Raw genomic sequence first — 16,911 nt, 5'->3', positions numbered from 1 at the left:
ACTGTGACGGAAGTGGGGGGGGTCCACTTCCCTCCCAAGGCCCTCCCCCCCCCCAGTCGGTAGGACTACACTTCCCAGAAGGCCTTGCACGGGGGCGGAGGCGGCGGGGATGCGATGGCGGAGTCGCTGCCCCTGGAGGTGAGAGGAGGCCGCCCTCAGGCCTGGCTTGGGACAGGCTCCGCCCCCGGGGTCCCGGACTGGGGGGAGGGGCTGTCAGACAGCTCGCCAGGCTCCCCCCGCCTGGCGGAAACGACCTGCCCGAGAGATCCCAGGACCTGCAGGCTATGGGTAACAGCCCTGCCTTTGGGCCACCCCGTACCCTTAGCTTGGGGGAACCGTCCTCTCCTGCCCCGTCGGCCCCAGGAGATGGCTGCCCTGTCACCTCAGCGAGGACAGGGTCTCTGCCTATTCCCTTCTCTAGCGATGGCCGCCCCTCCCCCTCAGTTCTGGAAGATGACCGTTCCATCCCCTCGTCCCCGAAGGGTAATCGATCTTATCCTCCTTGGCCCCTTGAGATGATCACTCCATTCCCTCTGCCCCGAAAGACGGCTGCCCCCTTCCCCTGGCGGTGGGAGACAGATTGCCCCTCCCATCAACTCCGGCCACAGTCGCTGGATTACTTCACCCAGGACAGGTCTGTTCCCACTCCCTCGGTCCCTAGTGATGGCTGTCCCTACCTCCTTCACCCCATGGGATGTTTGCTCCTTTTCCTTAGCCTGGAACAAGACCACTCTCCCGCCACTGGCCGGAGAGAGAGAACAGATTTTGTTCCCAGTGGCCTCTTGGGATGGCCTCTCCGTCCCTTTTGCCTTGAGAGTTGGCAGCTTCCTCCCGCTGCCCACGGGAGACAAGCCACCCTTTCCTCATTGGCCCTGGAAGGTGCTCCTTCCCCTTAGCAAGAATAGGGCAGCTCCCACCCCCTTTAGCCCCCTACCATGCATCCTTTATCTCCTAGGCCCCAGAGGATGTCTACTACATAAATCCCAGGAATGACCAGTCATATCTCAGTTGTAGCCCCTTAGGATGGGGTTCATGGATGGTGACTCCATCCTTACCATTGCCTCCTCTTCCACCTAGAAAAGCCACCCCCTTCTCAGCTCAAAGAATCATGCTCCCTCTCCTCAGTGAGGACAGGTTTATTGTTTCGGTTGGTAGCCGAGCCCCAGAATACAGGATGGCCACTGTCTTAACTTGGCTCAGACAGGCTTCCCTGCCTCCCACAGGGTGGGGGCTTAGTCAGTCCCAATCCCATCAGTGTTCTCTTCCCCCTGTCTAGCTTTCCGGCCCCGAAGGCGGCTCTCCCCAGGCCTCTCAGTAATGATCTGTTTTATCTTCCCCACTCCTTCCCTGAGCAATCCTTTGGTGAAAATTGAGGTAGAGGGCTTTGATGAAAATAGAGATAGAGCACTGTCCATCTTTAATTCAAACCAGTAAGTATTGGCTGAGTACCTTTTGTGTGCTAGGGATCAAAGAAAGGAAGAAGAGGTTAGAATGGGCTGGTGAGGTCAAGGTTAAGAAAGGGCATTCCTGGAAAAAGGCCTACATAGGCAAAAGGTAATAGACATGGTATGGTTGTAGGACGTGGGAAGACTGAACTGAGGAAGCTCTGGGATCAGGGGTCCCGTCAGGCATAGGGCCTGGCAGGATCTTGCTTAGGGTCTTGCTGACCCAAGAGAAGAGATTTCGTCCTGAGGGTACTGAGGTACCCTGAAGGTTTTCATCAGGGATGTGCTAAGACTAAAAGCTGTTTTTTAAGGAAACTAACCTTGTTACAGTGTGCAAAATGACTAGCAAGGCTGAGCCTGGAGGCAAGGAGGTCAGGTGGGAGATTGTAGAAAGAATCCAGGTCTGGGGTGATAAAGGTCTGGGCTACTGAGGTGCTAAAATTTCAAAGGTAGAAATATTAGTAACAGCAATCCAGCAACCATTTATGGAACATCTACTAGGTATCAAGCACATCGTAACTATTATATATAGTATGGAAACTGAAGCTCAGAGAGGTCAGTTACCTTGCCTGAGGTCACATAGGTCACACAGCTTGGAAGTAGTAGAGCTGAGATCTGCATGAGTCTTAGTTACCCTGGCCTAAGCCTGTGCCGTACACCTGTATCTGACAGCAAGGGACAGAAGAGCATGAAGAGTACAAAGTATTATCAGGATCTTCAGGTGAGATGCACTATTGGCATTGAAGCTCAGGTGCTGGAAAGTTGGGAGGAAGGGATGCTTTGGACTGAGAATATGAATTTTGGTTGAGATGAAGGTGATAGTAAGACATTTAGATAATGGATCCTGTGGACGATTGGCAACACCAGACTAGCACATGAATGATGAGACAATATGCGGATATTGAATTGTTGCTTATTGCTGTAGAGGTAACTGTTGAAGCCATGCAAATGAATTTACTATCCTAGGAAGGAAACAGATTGAAAGACCCAAGTCTGAGCCATGGGAGCCACAGAAGAATCCAGAAACGGGGCAGTTGGAGTTGGAGAGTGGAGCCCTAGAAAACACAGTGTTACAAGAGTCCAAGAGAGAAGATTTCAGAAGAAAAGAATAGTTAATATTAGATCATTCTTGGCCTCACCAGTGACTCCCTCCCCAGTCCTCTATAGGGCCTCCAACCTCATGACCCCCAGACTCCTAGAGCATAGGTGGAGCGAGGGCCTGAGCACCTGGGCTGGGTCCTGCTGGGATCATATCTTAACAGCCAGCTGAGAAGGCGAGTTGACAGTGGAGAAAATGGGGAAAGAGGGAGGACCCAGAGCCTGACCTGTGAGGGAAGGAGGAAGGGGTGTGGTTTCCGAAGATCAGAGGAGGACACCTGATTTGCTGTCCTAGGTCTTATACTACGTTTTTGTTTTTGTTTTTAAAAGATTTTATTTATTTGAGAGGGAGAGAGAAAGAGCGAGAGCAGGGGGAAGCAGACTCCCCACTGAGCAAGGAGCCCAATGCAGGACTCGGTTCCAGGACCCTGAGATCATGACCTGAGCCGAAGGCAGACGCTTAACCGACTGAGCCACCCAGGCACCCCGACACTTTACTACGTTATTAAATTCTCAGCACAACCCATTTAAACCTCACTACCATTGCCATTTTACAGATTAGAAAAACAAGGCTCGGAGAGGCCAGTTGATAGAGTAAGGATTTGAACTTGGTTTATCTGGTCCTAATGCCCAGGCTCTTTTTACCAAACTGAGCGGGAAGTTTGCTTTTTATCAGTCAGTACAAACCTGCATCCAGGCGAGGCTCAGGAATGGTTTGTTCAGAGTAAAGATGCCTGGGGGCTGGAGAGGGGAAGTGAAGACCCCATGAAGCTTAGGATTCAAGATGAACTAGAAGCCAGTGTTCCAGTCCCCTCAGACTGACCGCACTATCAGCTGCAGAAGGTACCAAAGGCCCCCAGCTCTAATAGTTCCCAATGCCCTGTCTTTTTCCCTCAGATGCTCACATATATTCTGAGCTTCCTGCCTCTGTCCGATCAGAAAGAGGCCTCCCTCGTGAGTCGGGCTTGGTACTGTGCAGCCCAGAATGCCCTTCGGGAGGTAAGGTGGCCACCCTCACCTGGCCCATTCTCAGCCGTCTCTCACTCCAGTTTGCTCATGGCCCTGCTTCCACATCGTCCATTCATCCATGCATACATATACATACGTTACATTCATACACACTTGACTGTGGGTACAGTGCTGGGACTTTACAGATGAGTAAGATAGAGTCCCCTGCCCCAAGGAGCTCACAGTGCAGTGAAGGAGAAAGACAAGTACATGAGTGATGGTGATGTCGTGTGCTTGGTGCTGTGACACTCGAATGAAGGGTGCAACAAGAACAGGAAGAAGGACGTCCAGAGGAGACCAGCAGCATGAGGGAAGGCTTCCTGACGGAACAGGATGAGGCGGAAGGTTGGTCTTCCAGGACCGGTGGTAGGACAGGTAGAGGCACCAAGGTGTGAAATGGCTCTGTAAACGGCCACCCAAGTTCTCTCTGGCTAGAACTGAGATGTGTGTAGGAGGGGTGGGAGATGAGGCTAGAGGGGGCTCAGACCACAAGCTGGCACTGGTGCCAGGGCTCCATCCTGATTACCATCACGGAGCCTGGACAGGAATGTTAAGGCAGGGGAATGACGTGGTGTGATGTGTCTTAGAACTCCAGTGCCGAGGAGACTGGAGAGGGTGAGTCGGGGTGTGGGCAAACAGCCCAGCTTGGAGGTGAATGCAGACTTCTGCAACAGTTTGAAAGGCAAGCGGTGACAGCTCCTTGTTTTCATTCTGACTTCTTTGATCACTACTGAGGCTAAACAGTTTTCTCATTAGCTGACCATTTATATTTCCCTCTCTTGTTTCTGTTCTTTATCCATTTAACCATTGGTATCTTAGTATTTTTCTTATCCGTTTGTATGAACCTTTTATACATTAAAGAGATGGATCTTTTACATATTTATTGAAATATATTCCTAATATATTTGCCTTTGTATTTGATTTGTAGATATGTGCTTATTTCTGAGACACAGAGGTTAAATTTCTATGTTGTTGATTCTGAACATCTTTTGCTTTCTTATTTCTTCCACTGCTTTTTAAACTTAGAGACCCCTTGCCTCTTCAGTAATTTGATGTACACTCATATTTCTCTTCTGTTTTTTTTTTCACTAGACTCATTTTTTCAGAGAGGCTTTAGGTTCACAACAAAATCGTTTCTTCTGTTTTATGGCTTAAATTTTTATAGTAATTTTTTTAATTGGTGAAATTTATTTTAATCTATTCTTGCAGGTAAGAAGCTAAATTGATTAGTTTTCAAATAGCCCTAATACCACTTATATATAATCTTTCCCTTCCCTGCTGCATTGGACTCCTCCTTTGTCACATATTAAATGTGTATATATAAGTAGGGTCTACTGTCATGTTATCTATCCAGTGTCATTGAGCTTAGTGTCTATAGAAATTTGATTTGGACTTGTTGAAATTTGAAGCGTGCGGCTTCTAGATGGTGAGATGCAGTTGGTTGTTTGATTTCTGAGTGAGGAATTCAAGAGAAGTGTCTTGGTAATAAATACAGAGTTGGGTATCATTCAAGAATGGGTGGAGGTTAAAACCATGGATCCAAGTAACATCCCCCAGGCAGCACATGAAGAGCCCTAGGAACAGCAGGCCACAGAATGCCCCAGGGGAGTACCCCAGTCCAAGGGCATGGAGAGGAGGAAGCACCTACAGAGAAGGTCCCGAGGATCAGAAGTGGAGAGCATTTACAGTGCTGACTGGATGACTAACAGTGTCAAATCCCATGAAGAGTCCAGAAAATAAAGAACAGGTAGTGCCCATGATGTCTGATGTCCAGGGAGGTCCCCAGTGACTTCAGCAACATTTGGCATCTGAGGGGAAAAGCCAGGTGGGTGGAAGAGTGAATGAGATAAGAAGGGCCTTGTAGAGAGTGACCTATTTCCCCACGAGAGGAAGGAAATAAATAGGGCAATAATGAGAGGTTGAAGGGGACTCGACAAAGGATTTTCATTGGGAGAAATTTCAAGTGTGTTCATATGCTGAGGAGAGTCAGAGAGGAGTGGGTGAATGTGAATGCAGGAAGCAGAGACAGGAGAAATGGCGGAAATGGCGGATGCGGCCTGAGGTGATACAAGGCGTGGCCTTGGAGAGGGTGGAGTGGATGTCACCTCTCCTGCTCAGGACGTGGAGGGGAGCGGGTGGCAATGTGGAACGGTTTGCTGAGGAAGTTCCTCTGAGGCCAGTGGCCTCTTTGCTGGGTGAATTTGGAGGCCACGTTGTCTTAGGGGAGTGAGAAGAGAGGTAGAGGCCAGGGCCTCGGCACAGAGGCTTGCGCTATTCACAGGCAGAAGGCAGTGGGAAGGTTACCAGAGCTGCTCAGAGAGGCCTCGCTCACTCAGATAGGGATGTTGTCTGTCTGCCTAGCCCTGTGCTGGGCACTGGGGCTGCAGGGCCGGGGGAGGCCCAGCACTTGACAGTTGGTAGTGAGAGGTAGATAAGCATAAGCTAAAAGGAGTGAGTAGGGGTGCTGCACCGGGAGTCTTGTGTGGGGGATGCAGAGAAGATTCAGAAAAGACTTCATGGAGAAGGGGTTGCTTGCGCTGGGCCTAGACAGAAGAGTAATATTTGCTAAATAATGGGAGTAGGTGAGGGGTGAGACAGCCCGCCTGCCCTCCGCCGCCCCAGCACTGTGACCAAAGAGAAAAAGCAGCCAAGCGGAGGCATGGCAGCATGAGACAACCATCAGAAGTTGCCATGCCCAGAGCCAGGGCCGGGGAGGAAGGAGGGCGGGCATGGGAAAGCTGGGCTGAAGAAGGGCTGGCCCGGAAGCTCTGCTCCATCCCATGGAGTGGAGAACCATCGAGGGGTCCAAAGAGCATGGTCAGTTTGCCTTTTGTAAGGATCACCTGGTGACAGTACCAAGGCTGGATAGGAGCCAGAAAGACCGGGGGCCGGAACCCCCATAAGGAGGAAACTGCTGTGATGTATTTCTGAGAGACAGTACGGGCACCTGAACTAGGCTAGGAGCAGTGAGGCGGGAGCGGAGGGACATGCTGCAGTGTGTCAGGGACATGAGATGCAAGGGACTTTGGTCACTGGATGTGGGGAGTGAGGGAGGGGTCTAGAATGGCTCCCAGATCTCTGACTTGGGTGACTTGGTAGAGGGCACTGAGAGTTTAAGAGAAGGCCCAGTGTTGGGGTAAGACAGTGAATTCAGATGTAAGTATGTTGCATCCATGTATCTGGCGAGGTCCCTCAGGTAACTGGTTCCCAGGGTCTGCGTTCTGGAAAAAGATGTGGACTGCAAATAAAGCATTTGGAATGAGATGAAGTGCAATCTGCCAGGGTGCACATGAGGGCAACAGGGAGAGAGAGAGAGAGAGAGAGAGAGAGAGAGAGAGTGTGTGTGTGTGTGTGTGTGTGTGTGTGTGTGATGGGGTGGAACATACAGTTGAGGAACTCACTCCTCTATGGACTGGGTCTCTCTCTTCTTTGGTGGCCCCAAAAGAGGTTGATGGGGAGCAGGCTAGAAGGTAGGAGGAGAGCAGGCAGGCAGAAGCACAGAACCCCCAGTGGGAGGAAGCAGGGGGAGACTGGCCACCCACAGCAGGTGGCATGGCAGAAAGGACACTTGTGGGAGGTCTGCAGAGGAGCCCCAGATGTTGATGGCCTTGCTGGAGGGGAGCAGTTGCCAGGAATGAGAGATTCTGTGGGGGCAGTGATGGAGGGGTGAGTGGGTGAGGCAAGAGGTCTAATAAGGCGGCTAGCACCGTATGGGCGTGCCTACGTGCTTCCAAGAAGCCTGAGCGCAGAGGAAAGGGGAGAAGCAGGAGTGGTGGTGGTGGGGGGGGCAGGATCAAGGGAGGCCTTTTGTTAAGTTATGACTCTGAGGTATTTGTAAACTGGGGAAGGAGCTGTGGGAAGGCAGGGACTGCGGGTTCCTATGGGAGAAGGTGGGGGCAGGCCCAGTAGTTGAGAGAAGGGGATTAGGAGGAGGAGAGGGAAGGAGGTTAGGATGGGTCCTGCCAGGAGCTGGCTGGTGGACTGAACACAGCAAAGGGAGGGCCTTCCCACCGACGGCTGTGGCTTCTTTTTGAAACAGAACAGGTCGTCTCTGAGGTCGGAGTAAGGGGAGGCTGCTGCACTTGCGTCAGGGACTGGAGAGAATGGTAGGCTTGGAGAGAACCCTTGAGGGCGATGAGAAGAGAGCCAGGGGAGCAGGGGGGCAATGGGGGAGGCAAGAGGGGAGACTGCGACTTCCATAGGCGGAATTCTGTAGCCTCAGCACAGCGCCCTCATCATCCCTGGCAGGGCAAGAAGAATGGGCACAGCAGCGTGCCAGGGCCAGGGCCACAGGACCCTAGGGAGAGGCGATCAGCAGAGAGGTTCCTGGAGTCCAGCCAAGAAGGAGAGGAGAGAAGCGAAGTGGGCAGTCAGGAGTAGATTGGCACGGGGTGAGAGTGAGAAGGAGGCCACGGTCAGAGTTTGAGATCTAGAGTCCACCGTTTTAGCACCGGGGCTGCTCCAGCTGCGAGCTCCAGATAGGACGCTGACAAAGACCTGTTTGGTGTCTCTGCAGAGCTCGGCCCCACCTGGGCCGGGAGCCCTCGAAGGCCACGCCACAGGTACATGGCATCAGGGGCTCTGCTGGCGTCCCATCCCCACCATGTCCCAGAGAGCAGTTTGCAGCATTTATTAGCAGGAACCATCTCCCAGGGCCCCGACGTGGGCAGGTTGATAAGGAAGTCGTGCCCCTTGCTAGTAGGCGCTACCGAAGATTCTGGCTCGTGGCTGGGGTTTATGCCTCACCAGGCCAGCCTGGGATGCTGGATCGGTGACTTCTTATTCCCCCTGACTTGCTCCCACTTAATCCTATCTTTTCTCAAATAAGAAGGTAGACAAAGGCAGAAACCCCCCCCACACACACACATACCCAGGCTCTGCCCATTTCGGGGAGAGCCCTGGTTGCCACTGGGCTGGTCACCGTGAAGAAGCTCAGCTTCTGCCCTCCATGCCTTCTCCTGCTGGGGTATTTATAAAGGCCCAGAGGAGCCTCTGGAAATGACCCCCGAGGTCTAACTCCTCTCTAGAGACCAAAGCCCCTGGGTGTCAGCGCAGGTATTTTCTTCTGGAGAACAGGCATGTTAGCTTTGGATTCCTGTGCCAGCAGACAAGGAGAGCCATTTCTCCATCACGTGCTTTGCAAGCTGGCACCCAAGCCTGCAGTCTCAGCGCAGGGCTTCATGAGGTACAATGGAATCCTGGCCTCTCACAGTCAAGGGATATGTGTCCCTTTTAGCAGATTTGGGGTACTTCCCAAATGACTTGGCATTTACTCCTAAGAGGCCAGCATTGGAAAAGGAGGAGATGGGGGCTGGTTGGCTCCTCTGTGGATGGGACAGCTGAAGCTAGAGCAGATACCCTTGCAGTCCTCCTTTGGACCTCCAGAAGCATCTTCCTAGGGCCTAGGGAGGGGGACCCTCCTACACTGGGGCCAAAAACCATAACCCAGGAGCCTGCTTCTTCTGCTTGCTGCTCTGCTCCTCACGGATGACCAGTATCCCTAAAGGGCTGCGCCTGGGTGCTGCACTCTGAGTCCAGGGCAGACCACCTGGGTGATGGCTTAGAGGCTACCCCCTCCCCATCAAGAAAAACAGTGGGGAGCAGGGAGGCAGTCTCAAATCTCAACACACACACACTCTCACACATCTCCCAATAGCTGCTGGAAGTCCTTCAGACCAGGCCCTGCCCCTGTGTTTGGTGGGTTTTCCTGCTGCCAGTCGGCCCTGGACTTGGACTCTAGGCTGACTGCCAGTGTCCCTGCCCCCAACACACACACAGCTGTTCATCTACCTTGTTCATAGGGAGGCAGTGGGAGAAGGGGAGAACATGAGAACATTTCCTGGCCCCCAAGGCTCAGGAAGGAAGGAAAAGAAGGACTGTGGCTGCTGGAGCCTCGGGGGGGGGGGGGGCGGCCATGACATGATGGCAGGGGTGGTCCTGCGTCAGCAACGGGCCCTGCTCTGCACTTGTAGCCACAGCTCACTCTCCATCCTCAGATTGGCCCCTGTCAGCAGGGCCTGGAAACGGCTGGAGGTCTGCTTTAGCCTTCCTTTCTAAAACTTTTCCTCTCTGATCTTTTCATCACCTTGAATCACCTTCCCCACCCACTGGGATCTTCCCCCCTCCTTAAATCTGAGAGAGGGAGCCAAGCCCTTAGGGTTCCCACCACCCCACTGCCTCCCAGTGTCCACGAGGGGGAGCTGCGGGAAGTGCTCCTCTCATCCACAAGGACCACATCCCGGGAATGGGAATTGACCCCTGATTCCTGTGGAAGCGGTCAGGAGCTGGCCCCCATTTCTTACCACACACTCCTTCCCATGATGACAGCCATAGGGAGCTGCTTCTCTCTGTGGCAGAAGTCAGCCTGGTTTCTCCACCCAGGAATGGGTTTCATGTGTCTTCCTGGGAGAATCCTGTTGATAAGTATCTTGCCGGAGTGCATCTTATGTGTCATTCCTACTTTTCTGAATTCCTTTTGATGATGATCTGTGGGGCAGAAGCAGGGGACGTCAGCTTGTTCTTGCAGTAACTGACAGGACAGGTTTTTTAGAGGGCTTGCTTTCCTGCATCAGGATCATGTTGATATATTAAAACAAGAGCCTTTGGGTACTGCTTGCCTGCAGCCTGGCCATCCATCAGGGGTAGAGAAGAAGCCAAGCCTTCCTCTCCCTCCCCCACACCTGATATAACTTCCCTTTGGCACAAAATCAGGGACGCTTCTATGAAAACGGGGGCTCCCCAAACTCCTAGACAAGCCAGGCTGTCCCCCCACCAATCTAGCCCTGGGCTCACCTCCAGGCTCCATCCCACACCAGTCATGGACCCCCCACTCTCGTTCCCCTGTTGCCCTACAGCGGGGCCAGCCCCACACTCTTGGCACCTCAAGATTCATTCTCTTAGCAGAGTTCTGCCCACAGAAATGGGAGGCCTCTTCTTCCTTACCTGGACAGACAAGACAGACCCCCCCGGAGATGAGCCCTGAAGATCACAAGCACATCTTGAACTCTGGAGCCTGCAGGGCCCACATGCATTGGGGTACACACACACACACACACACACACACACACACACACACACAAAACACCCTTTTGTAAACACTCAAGTGGCTGAGCTACGGAGGCCGCCAGGGGACCTAGGCCTCACTGCCCGCCCTAGACCTCTGGCACCTGGACCACCCATGGTGGTGGTGAGTGACAACTGCTTCGCTTTTTACAGCCTTCAGCTGTTCTGAGGGCTATTTATATTCTCTTGAAAAAGTGGGGGAGGCTGATTGCTTAGCTAATGCTGAGCTCTGACTCCCTGGAGCAGGAGCTGAGTCCATGGGTCTCAGGGCCACCTTCTGAAAGCCCCAAAGTTTGGGATCCAGCATACTTAGTCCTTCTGCCCCCTGGGGGCTTCGCTGGCTCTCCTCCAGGCCACCTCAGCCCCCTGTGCCCAGCAGGCCAGCTCCCCCCACCCTGTCCCCGCCCCTCCATAGGCATCCAGTCCCATCCATTGCTAACCTTCCTGCCCTCCCCTCACGGTCATCCCCTTTGAGCCCCAGAGTGACTTGTCCTCCCACCTCCCACTTCCCACCAGCACCCCCTCAACCACACAGGACACCACACACCACAGTGGGTCCCCATCGGGACAGGGCCCTTCCCTGACCTGCCAGTGACTGGCCACCAGACATGACGGCCAACCGCCTCTGAAGCCAGAGGGCTGAGCCCAGTCCTGCTGCTGCCCCTTAGACAAACGTGCAGTACAGCATCCCTGTGTCCTCCGCCTCGCTCCCGGCCATCAAGAGCCTGGGCCTCAGGGGCATCACCTGCATCAGCCTGACCAACCTGGATGGCTCGCCAGCTTCGCACCAGGTGCTGGAGCCTGTTGCCTACCACCTGGGCCCGAAACCGCAGAGCTTGTGCCTCAGTGGGGGCAGCCCCACGCAGGCCTCCTTTGTGGCCTTGATCCTGGGCTGCCCGGCCCTGCGTATCCTTGACCTCAGTGGCTGCAACAGCCTCTTCGCAGGCGGCACGCTGCTAGCCCAGCCCGAGACAGCACAGCGGGTCCGGCAGGTGCTGCGTGGCCTCTGTGAGCTCCACTTGGCTGGCCTGCGGGACCTGACCGACCTCAGTTTCAACCGGCTCAGCAGCTGTGCCCCCGACCTGGAGCGCCTCTCCTTGGCCTACTGTCACCTCACTTTTGAACTAGGCCCAGCCCGGGGCTCCCTTGGCCCCCAAGACTCCTCCCCCTCCCAACTCTCCTTCCACAACCTGCTGCAATTCGTGAAGGAAAGGGCTGATAGGCTGCACGCCCTGGACCTGAGTGGCACTGGCTTGCTCCCCGAGGCCCTGAAGGCCCTGGGTCAGGTGGCCGGGCTGCAGCTGCAGGAGCTGAGCCTGCACGGCTGCCAGGACCTCTCCACAGAGGCTGTGGCCGCCCTTTGCCGTCTGCAATCGGGCCTGACCTCCCTGGACCTCAGCGGCTGCTCAGAACTGGCCGACGGAGCACTCCTGGCCATCAGCCGGGACCTGGGGCACCTGCAGTGTCTCCGCCTGAGGAAGCTGCAGCGGCTGACGGACGCAGGATGCACAGCCCTGGGGGGCTTGGGGGAGCTGCACAGCCTGGACCTGGCAGAGTGCTGCCTGGTGAGCGGGCGGGGCCTGGCCCAGGCCCTGGGTTCGGGGCACAGAGCTCCAGCCCCCTTGGCCTCCCTCAGCCTGGCCTACTGCTCCTCACTCAAGGTGAGCACACCATCCCCTTCCTTCCTCTCCAGGGCTGGGGCTGGGGGTGCTGCACCCGTGGCGGCAGAGAGGCCCTGCCCAGTGTCGGTGTCCAAGGAACAGCAGGGAGAAGTGAACTGAGGACACAAGGGGAAAGGAGCCTGGAAATACAGTGCTCCTGCCAGCACTCCTCCCCTTGGCCCCTACTGTGGGCCCAGCTAGAGGGAGGCCCAAGAGACCAGACCGGCCCAGCCCACACCTCATATACCAAGTGCTCTGTGCCCCCTAGGTGGGCTGGGTAGGGGCACTAATGGCAGGTGTTCTGGAGGCAGGGAAGATGAGAGGGAGGGTCTGCAGAGAATGGATACTGAGACTACACAAGGAGGTTGCTCGACAGGGTCTGACAAAGGTAATGTGATGTGGGAGTCATGGTCATTTCTCGGCTGCAGCCAGTCCCTTCAATAGGGCTCAGCCCTGTCCCTCTGGGTGGCGTCCCTAACTTGGCAATGACAGTCTCTCCCTCTTTAGTGGGTTATTCCTTCAACCTCTCAATGTGCCCCGGGCATTCCCAACCTGAAAACCGTCTCTCAGTCTCCTCCACAGGCGCTTTCCTTGCCCTGCTCCCCACTCCATCTTCCCAATAGCACAATGTGTCTCTTAGCTGCTCTCCCCGGAGTCCGGGGCCCGGGGCTCGTGTTCTTGTGTCTCTCATAAACCTCTTTATAAACCAGCTTCCTCTACTCTGCCTTAGCTCCTGCTCCTGGCAGGTGGCAGCCCTACCCCAATGGTGACCTCCCAGTTCTGCTTCAAATTCTAGAGGAAGCATACCTGATTGGCTCAGCTAGGGTCAGATGTCCACTGATGATCCAATAGGCTATGGTCAGAAGGCTGCCTCCGCCCACACCTTCAGCAGGGTCTGGGAGCACTAGCAGGACAGATACTTTAGAAACTTGCACCTGCATCCTTCCCGCCGTGGTCAATCTAGGCCTTAGTCCCCCAGCAAACTCCTCCTGGTGTCCCACCCCTACCTTTTACCAGCACAGGGACATTGTTGCTTCCCTCCGTGGACCATCTGGTGGCTCCCTCCTGTCACCTGTGGGGCTGGAACCTTGGCAGAACCTTCCTGGGGACCCCTGCACAAGCCACCTGCCCATTGCTCTCTCCCTTCTCCACTTCCCTCCTAGGATGCCTCAGTGTTCTCCCTGATCCCAGTGCTGGGCCTGAGCCTCAGGGTGCTAGACTTATCCTCCTGTGTGGCCCTCACCAACAGGACCCTGCAGGCCATCTGCGCCTACCTCACTCACCTCTCAGTCCTGCGTATGGCCTGGTGCAAGGAGCTCCAAGACTGGGGGCTTCTGGGGCTGGGGGAACCAAGTGAGGAGCCGATGCATGAGCCCCAGGTGCAGGTCATGGAAGGGGGGAGGGTGGTCCCTGGGCTCAGCTGCCCTCCTGCCCCTCCTAAGTGTCTCTCTCTAGGAATATTCGAGGGCCAAACTCAGGAGGAACCTGAGAAGCAGGAGCTTCTTCCCACAGCTACATCAGGAGCTGGAGCATCAGGCCTCAGGCCCCAAGGACCCTTCTCCCCATCCACAGGGCCCTTCCCTGCTCATGCTGCGGGCCCTGCGGGAGTTGGACCTCACAGCCTGCAGCAAACTAACTGACGCCAGTTCGGCCAAGGTGTGGGGCCGGGGGTGTGGATAGGCTGAGGAGCCTGGCACCGGCGTCAGGCCCAGGCCAACCCGCTTTTTGCGTGGAAGATGTTCCATGCCCTTTGGCTCCTGCTACTTATGGCCATTCCTCCAGCTGCGGGTGGGAGAGCCTGGAAGGGCCCTGGGCTCCAGCACCCTACCCCCCCACCCCAACTCCTCAGCCCGGTCCTTGCAGGTGCTCCAGTTCCCTGAGCTGAGGCAGCTGTCGCTGAGCCTGTTGCCAGCACTCACAGACCAGGGCCTGGTGGCCAGCACTCACAGAGCGCTTGGTGCCGAGTCACTGCAGTCTCCTCAGTGACGAGGGCTGGGCCCAGGCGGCCAGCTCCTGGCCCAGGCTGCAGCACCTCAACCTGGCCAGCTGCGGGCAGCTCACCGAGCAGTGAGTTGTCCGATGATGCCACGGTCCAGGGGCTGGGCTGGGTCCCCATGCCGGCTGGCGCTCATCGGAGGCCTCCCGCAGAACTCTGGATACCATCGGGCGGCATGCAAGCAGCTCTGGATGTTAGATGTGGCCATGTGCCCTCGTTCAGCATGGCGGCCGTCAGGCACTTCCAAGCCCAACTGCCCCAGGTGACCTGTGTCCAGTCCCGCTTCGTGGGAGGTGCTGACCTGACCGTAACACTCTAGGGCCAGGTCAGTAACCAACCCTGTGCCTCGGCCTCCGTTGCCCACCCCCACCCCCGAGTCCCCAGCCCTGGCCTCTTGACCTGATTCGAGTCAGTGCCTTCTGCCCGCCTCTGCCACATACACCAAAGCCCCCTCCCCAAGCTATAAACCCCTTTTTCTAGGACGGCGGGTAGGGCTAATCCGGGGCAGCCAAGGGGGCTTCCTGCCCCAGTCTGCCCTAGAGCCCAGCAGGAGCCTTTTCCAGCCATATGTCGCTGCCACAGGCCTCTGGAAATGCCGGCTCCTGCTCTCCTGGCCAGGCCTGGGTCCGGAGGCCAGGCCCACAGGTGGGGTGCATCTGGGGCTGCGGAGGAGACCATGTGCCTCCTGACCTGCCCACTTCTCCCACCTGAGGCCTGTGCCTCGCCTTATCCCCTATAAGGAGCTCTCCCGGCTCTTACTGGCACTGAGCTTCGGCAGCCAGGCCACAGACTTTGTTGTAAACCCAAACAAAATTAAAAATTCCAGATCTTACCTCCTTGTCTGAAGTTCTCAGACTAAAGGGCCCCCTCGTCCCCTCGACCTCAGTTGAAGCAGCCCAGCCTAGCCCAGGGACAATGTGGACAAAACACCAGACGCACATAGACAATTTCTTCCTTACACCTGACCCAAAGCCCCACAGGTGCCCCCAGCAAGTCCTAACTTCCTCCCCAGTATGGTGGGAGACTAGAAGCCTGGAGGACTCTCCCTGCTTGAGCCTCCAAGCATGTCCTGCAGCAAAGACACGTGCCAGCCAGGCCCTAGGAGCACAATGATTAAGGATGCAATGAGGCTGTCTTCAGGGAAAAAAAAGAAAGAGGACAGTATCTCTGGGTAGGGTCATTAGAGGTCCCCTAGTCCAACCTCCTAAACAGTGCCAGTGACTTCTCAACAGCAGCTCTGAGAAACTATCTGTCCACTCTCTTTGTCCATCTGCCCATCAGTTCTAGGAGCAGCTAGCATGGCTGCCTGAGTGCCCCCCAGGCACTGCACTTTATGTGGGGTTCAGAGGTGCCGAAGTTCTCCCAGCCCCCAGGTCAGGCAGGGAGGCAAATTAGCCGACAGACAGGGACAGTCCAGTGTGTGGGGTGTGCGTAAATAGAGAAACAAGCAGCTGGAACTGGGAGCCTAGGAGAGCAACGAACAGAGCCCAGAGAGATCAAGGAAAGACTCGAGGCAGTGAAAAAGGGGCAGAAGGGAAGAAAGAGGGCAATGAGAAAGGACCAGGGAGGTACACATGACAGGCCCGAGCTGGTGCTAGGAGGGCAGGGCGGGGCCCCTGGGCCGCAGGGAGGATGCTAGCTTGGATCAAGCACAGAGAACTCTGCAAGCCACAGGCCTTTTGTTAGACGTCCTAAACCACAACATGTCTCCTACCCATCTAGCTCTACCGCTCAGGCAAGTAACCGTGACCCTCATCCCACGAACAGAGACACTGAAAAATGCAGGATGGGGGTAGTGTGCATGTGTGTAATCAGATCAGCTTCATGTTTGAAAAAGCACTTGGGGTGTTAAGGACTGGAGGGGCAAGACAGGAGGCAGGAAGTCAGGAGATTCTTGCCAAGATGTTGGTGGCCTGGACAAGAGAATGGAGACACTGGGGAGGAAGAACTGATGGTATTAGAAGAGTTAACTGCATCTGGGATCCCTGCTCCTGATTGCCATCTTGAATTCAATAGCAAGTTGAACTTGAACTATTCCAAGGTGAGAAGCCTCTGAATACAGGGCCCCCTGGAGGCCTGAGTCAGAAGCACATGCTCCCCCAACACATTCTCCAAAGGAGATGCCATTTCATCAGTTTTCAAGGTAACATGTTGATGGTTAACACTGTTTAAAAAGGTATGTGCGAAGGTGTTGAGAAAGAGAAGTAGTGAGAGGCATGGAGGAGGTCAGAGAGGTGGCAGCTTTCAGCCTGCCCTGTGGGGCCTGTGGGTTCGTGTGCTAGCCTCTGAAACTGACCTCCAGCTGGGCCCAGCACCCCTAGCCACTTCCGTCCCCAGAGGCCTTGCCTCTCTGTGGCCCCCACCACACCCATGCTCCAGCAGATTTGCATCAGAATGCCAGGCTTCCGGCACTGAATTCCCTCTTATCAGCATCAGCCCTATCCTCCCAGCACCTGGGGTCATGTTTGGAATCTTAAGAGTTTGCCATTCAGCACAGAACAGACCCAACTTCACATCTGTCCCTCCAGACCTCTCACCAGAGGGCCTCCAAGTCTTGAAAAGGACACCAGGCAGGGCCAAGCAGGACTGAGGACTGGGCCAAGCAGGACTGAGGACTGAGTTCAGACTGTCAGGAGCCTTC

The 16,911-nt window shown here is 55.3% G+C and overlaps 1 protein-coding gene across 1 annotated transcript; it reads left to right on the top strand.

Annotated features, from left to right (window-relative positions):
- The first annotated feature begins 87 nt into the window (after positions 1-87).
- On the top strand, positions 88-15,071 carry LRRC29 (leucine rich repeat containing 29). The gene is given in 9 exon segments (XM_032424480.1): positions 88-138; positions 11,282-12,274; positions 13,787-13,930; positions 14,138-14,220; positions 14,222-14,341; positions 14,423-14,439; positions 14,442-14,483; positions 14,486-14,595; positions 14,751-15,071. Coding segments are annotated over 8 exon segments (1,527 nt in total). The 5' UTR covers positions 88-114; the 3' UTR covers positions 14,590-14,595; positions 14,751-15,071.
- The last annotated feature ends 1,840 nt before the right edge of the window (positions 15,072-16,911 follow it).

This window comes from Phoca vitulina, unplaced genomic scaffold, assembly GCF_004348235.1.
Source record: "Phoca vitulina isolate PV1807 unplaced genomic scaffold, GSC_HSeal_1.0 scaffold30, whole genome shotgun sequence".
Classification (NCBI taxonomy): Eukaryota; Metazoa; Chordata; class Mammalia; order Carnivora; family Phocidae; genus Phoca; species Phoca vitulina.
This window is presented reverse-complemented; position numbering and strand designations above follow the sequence as displayed.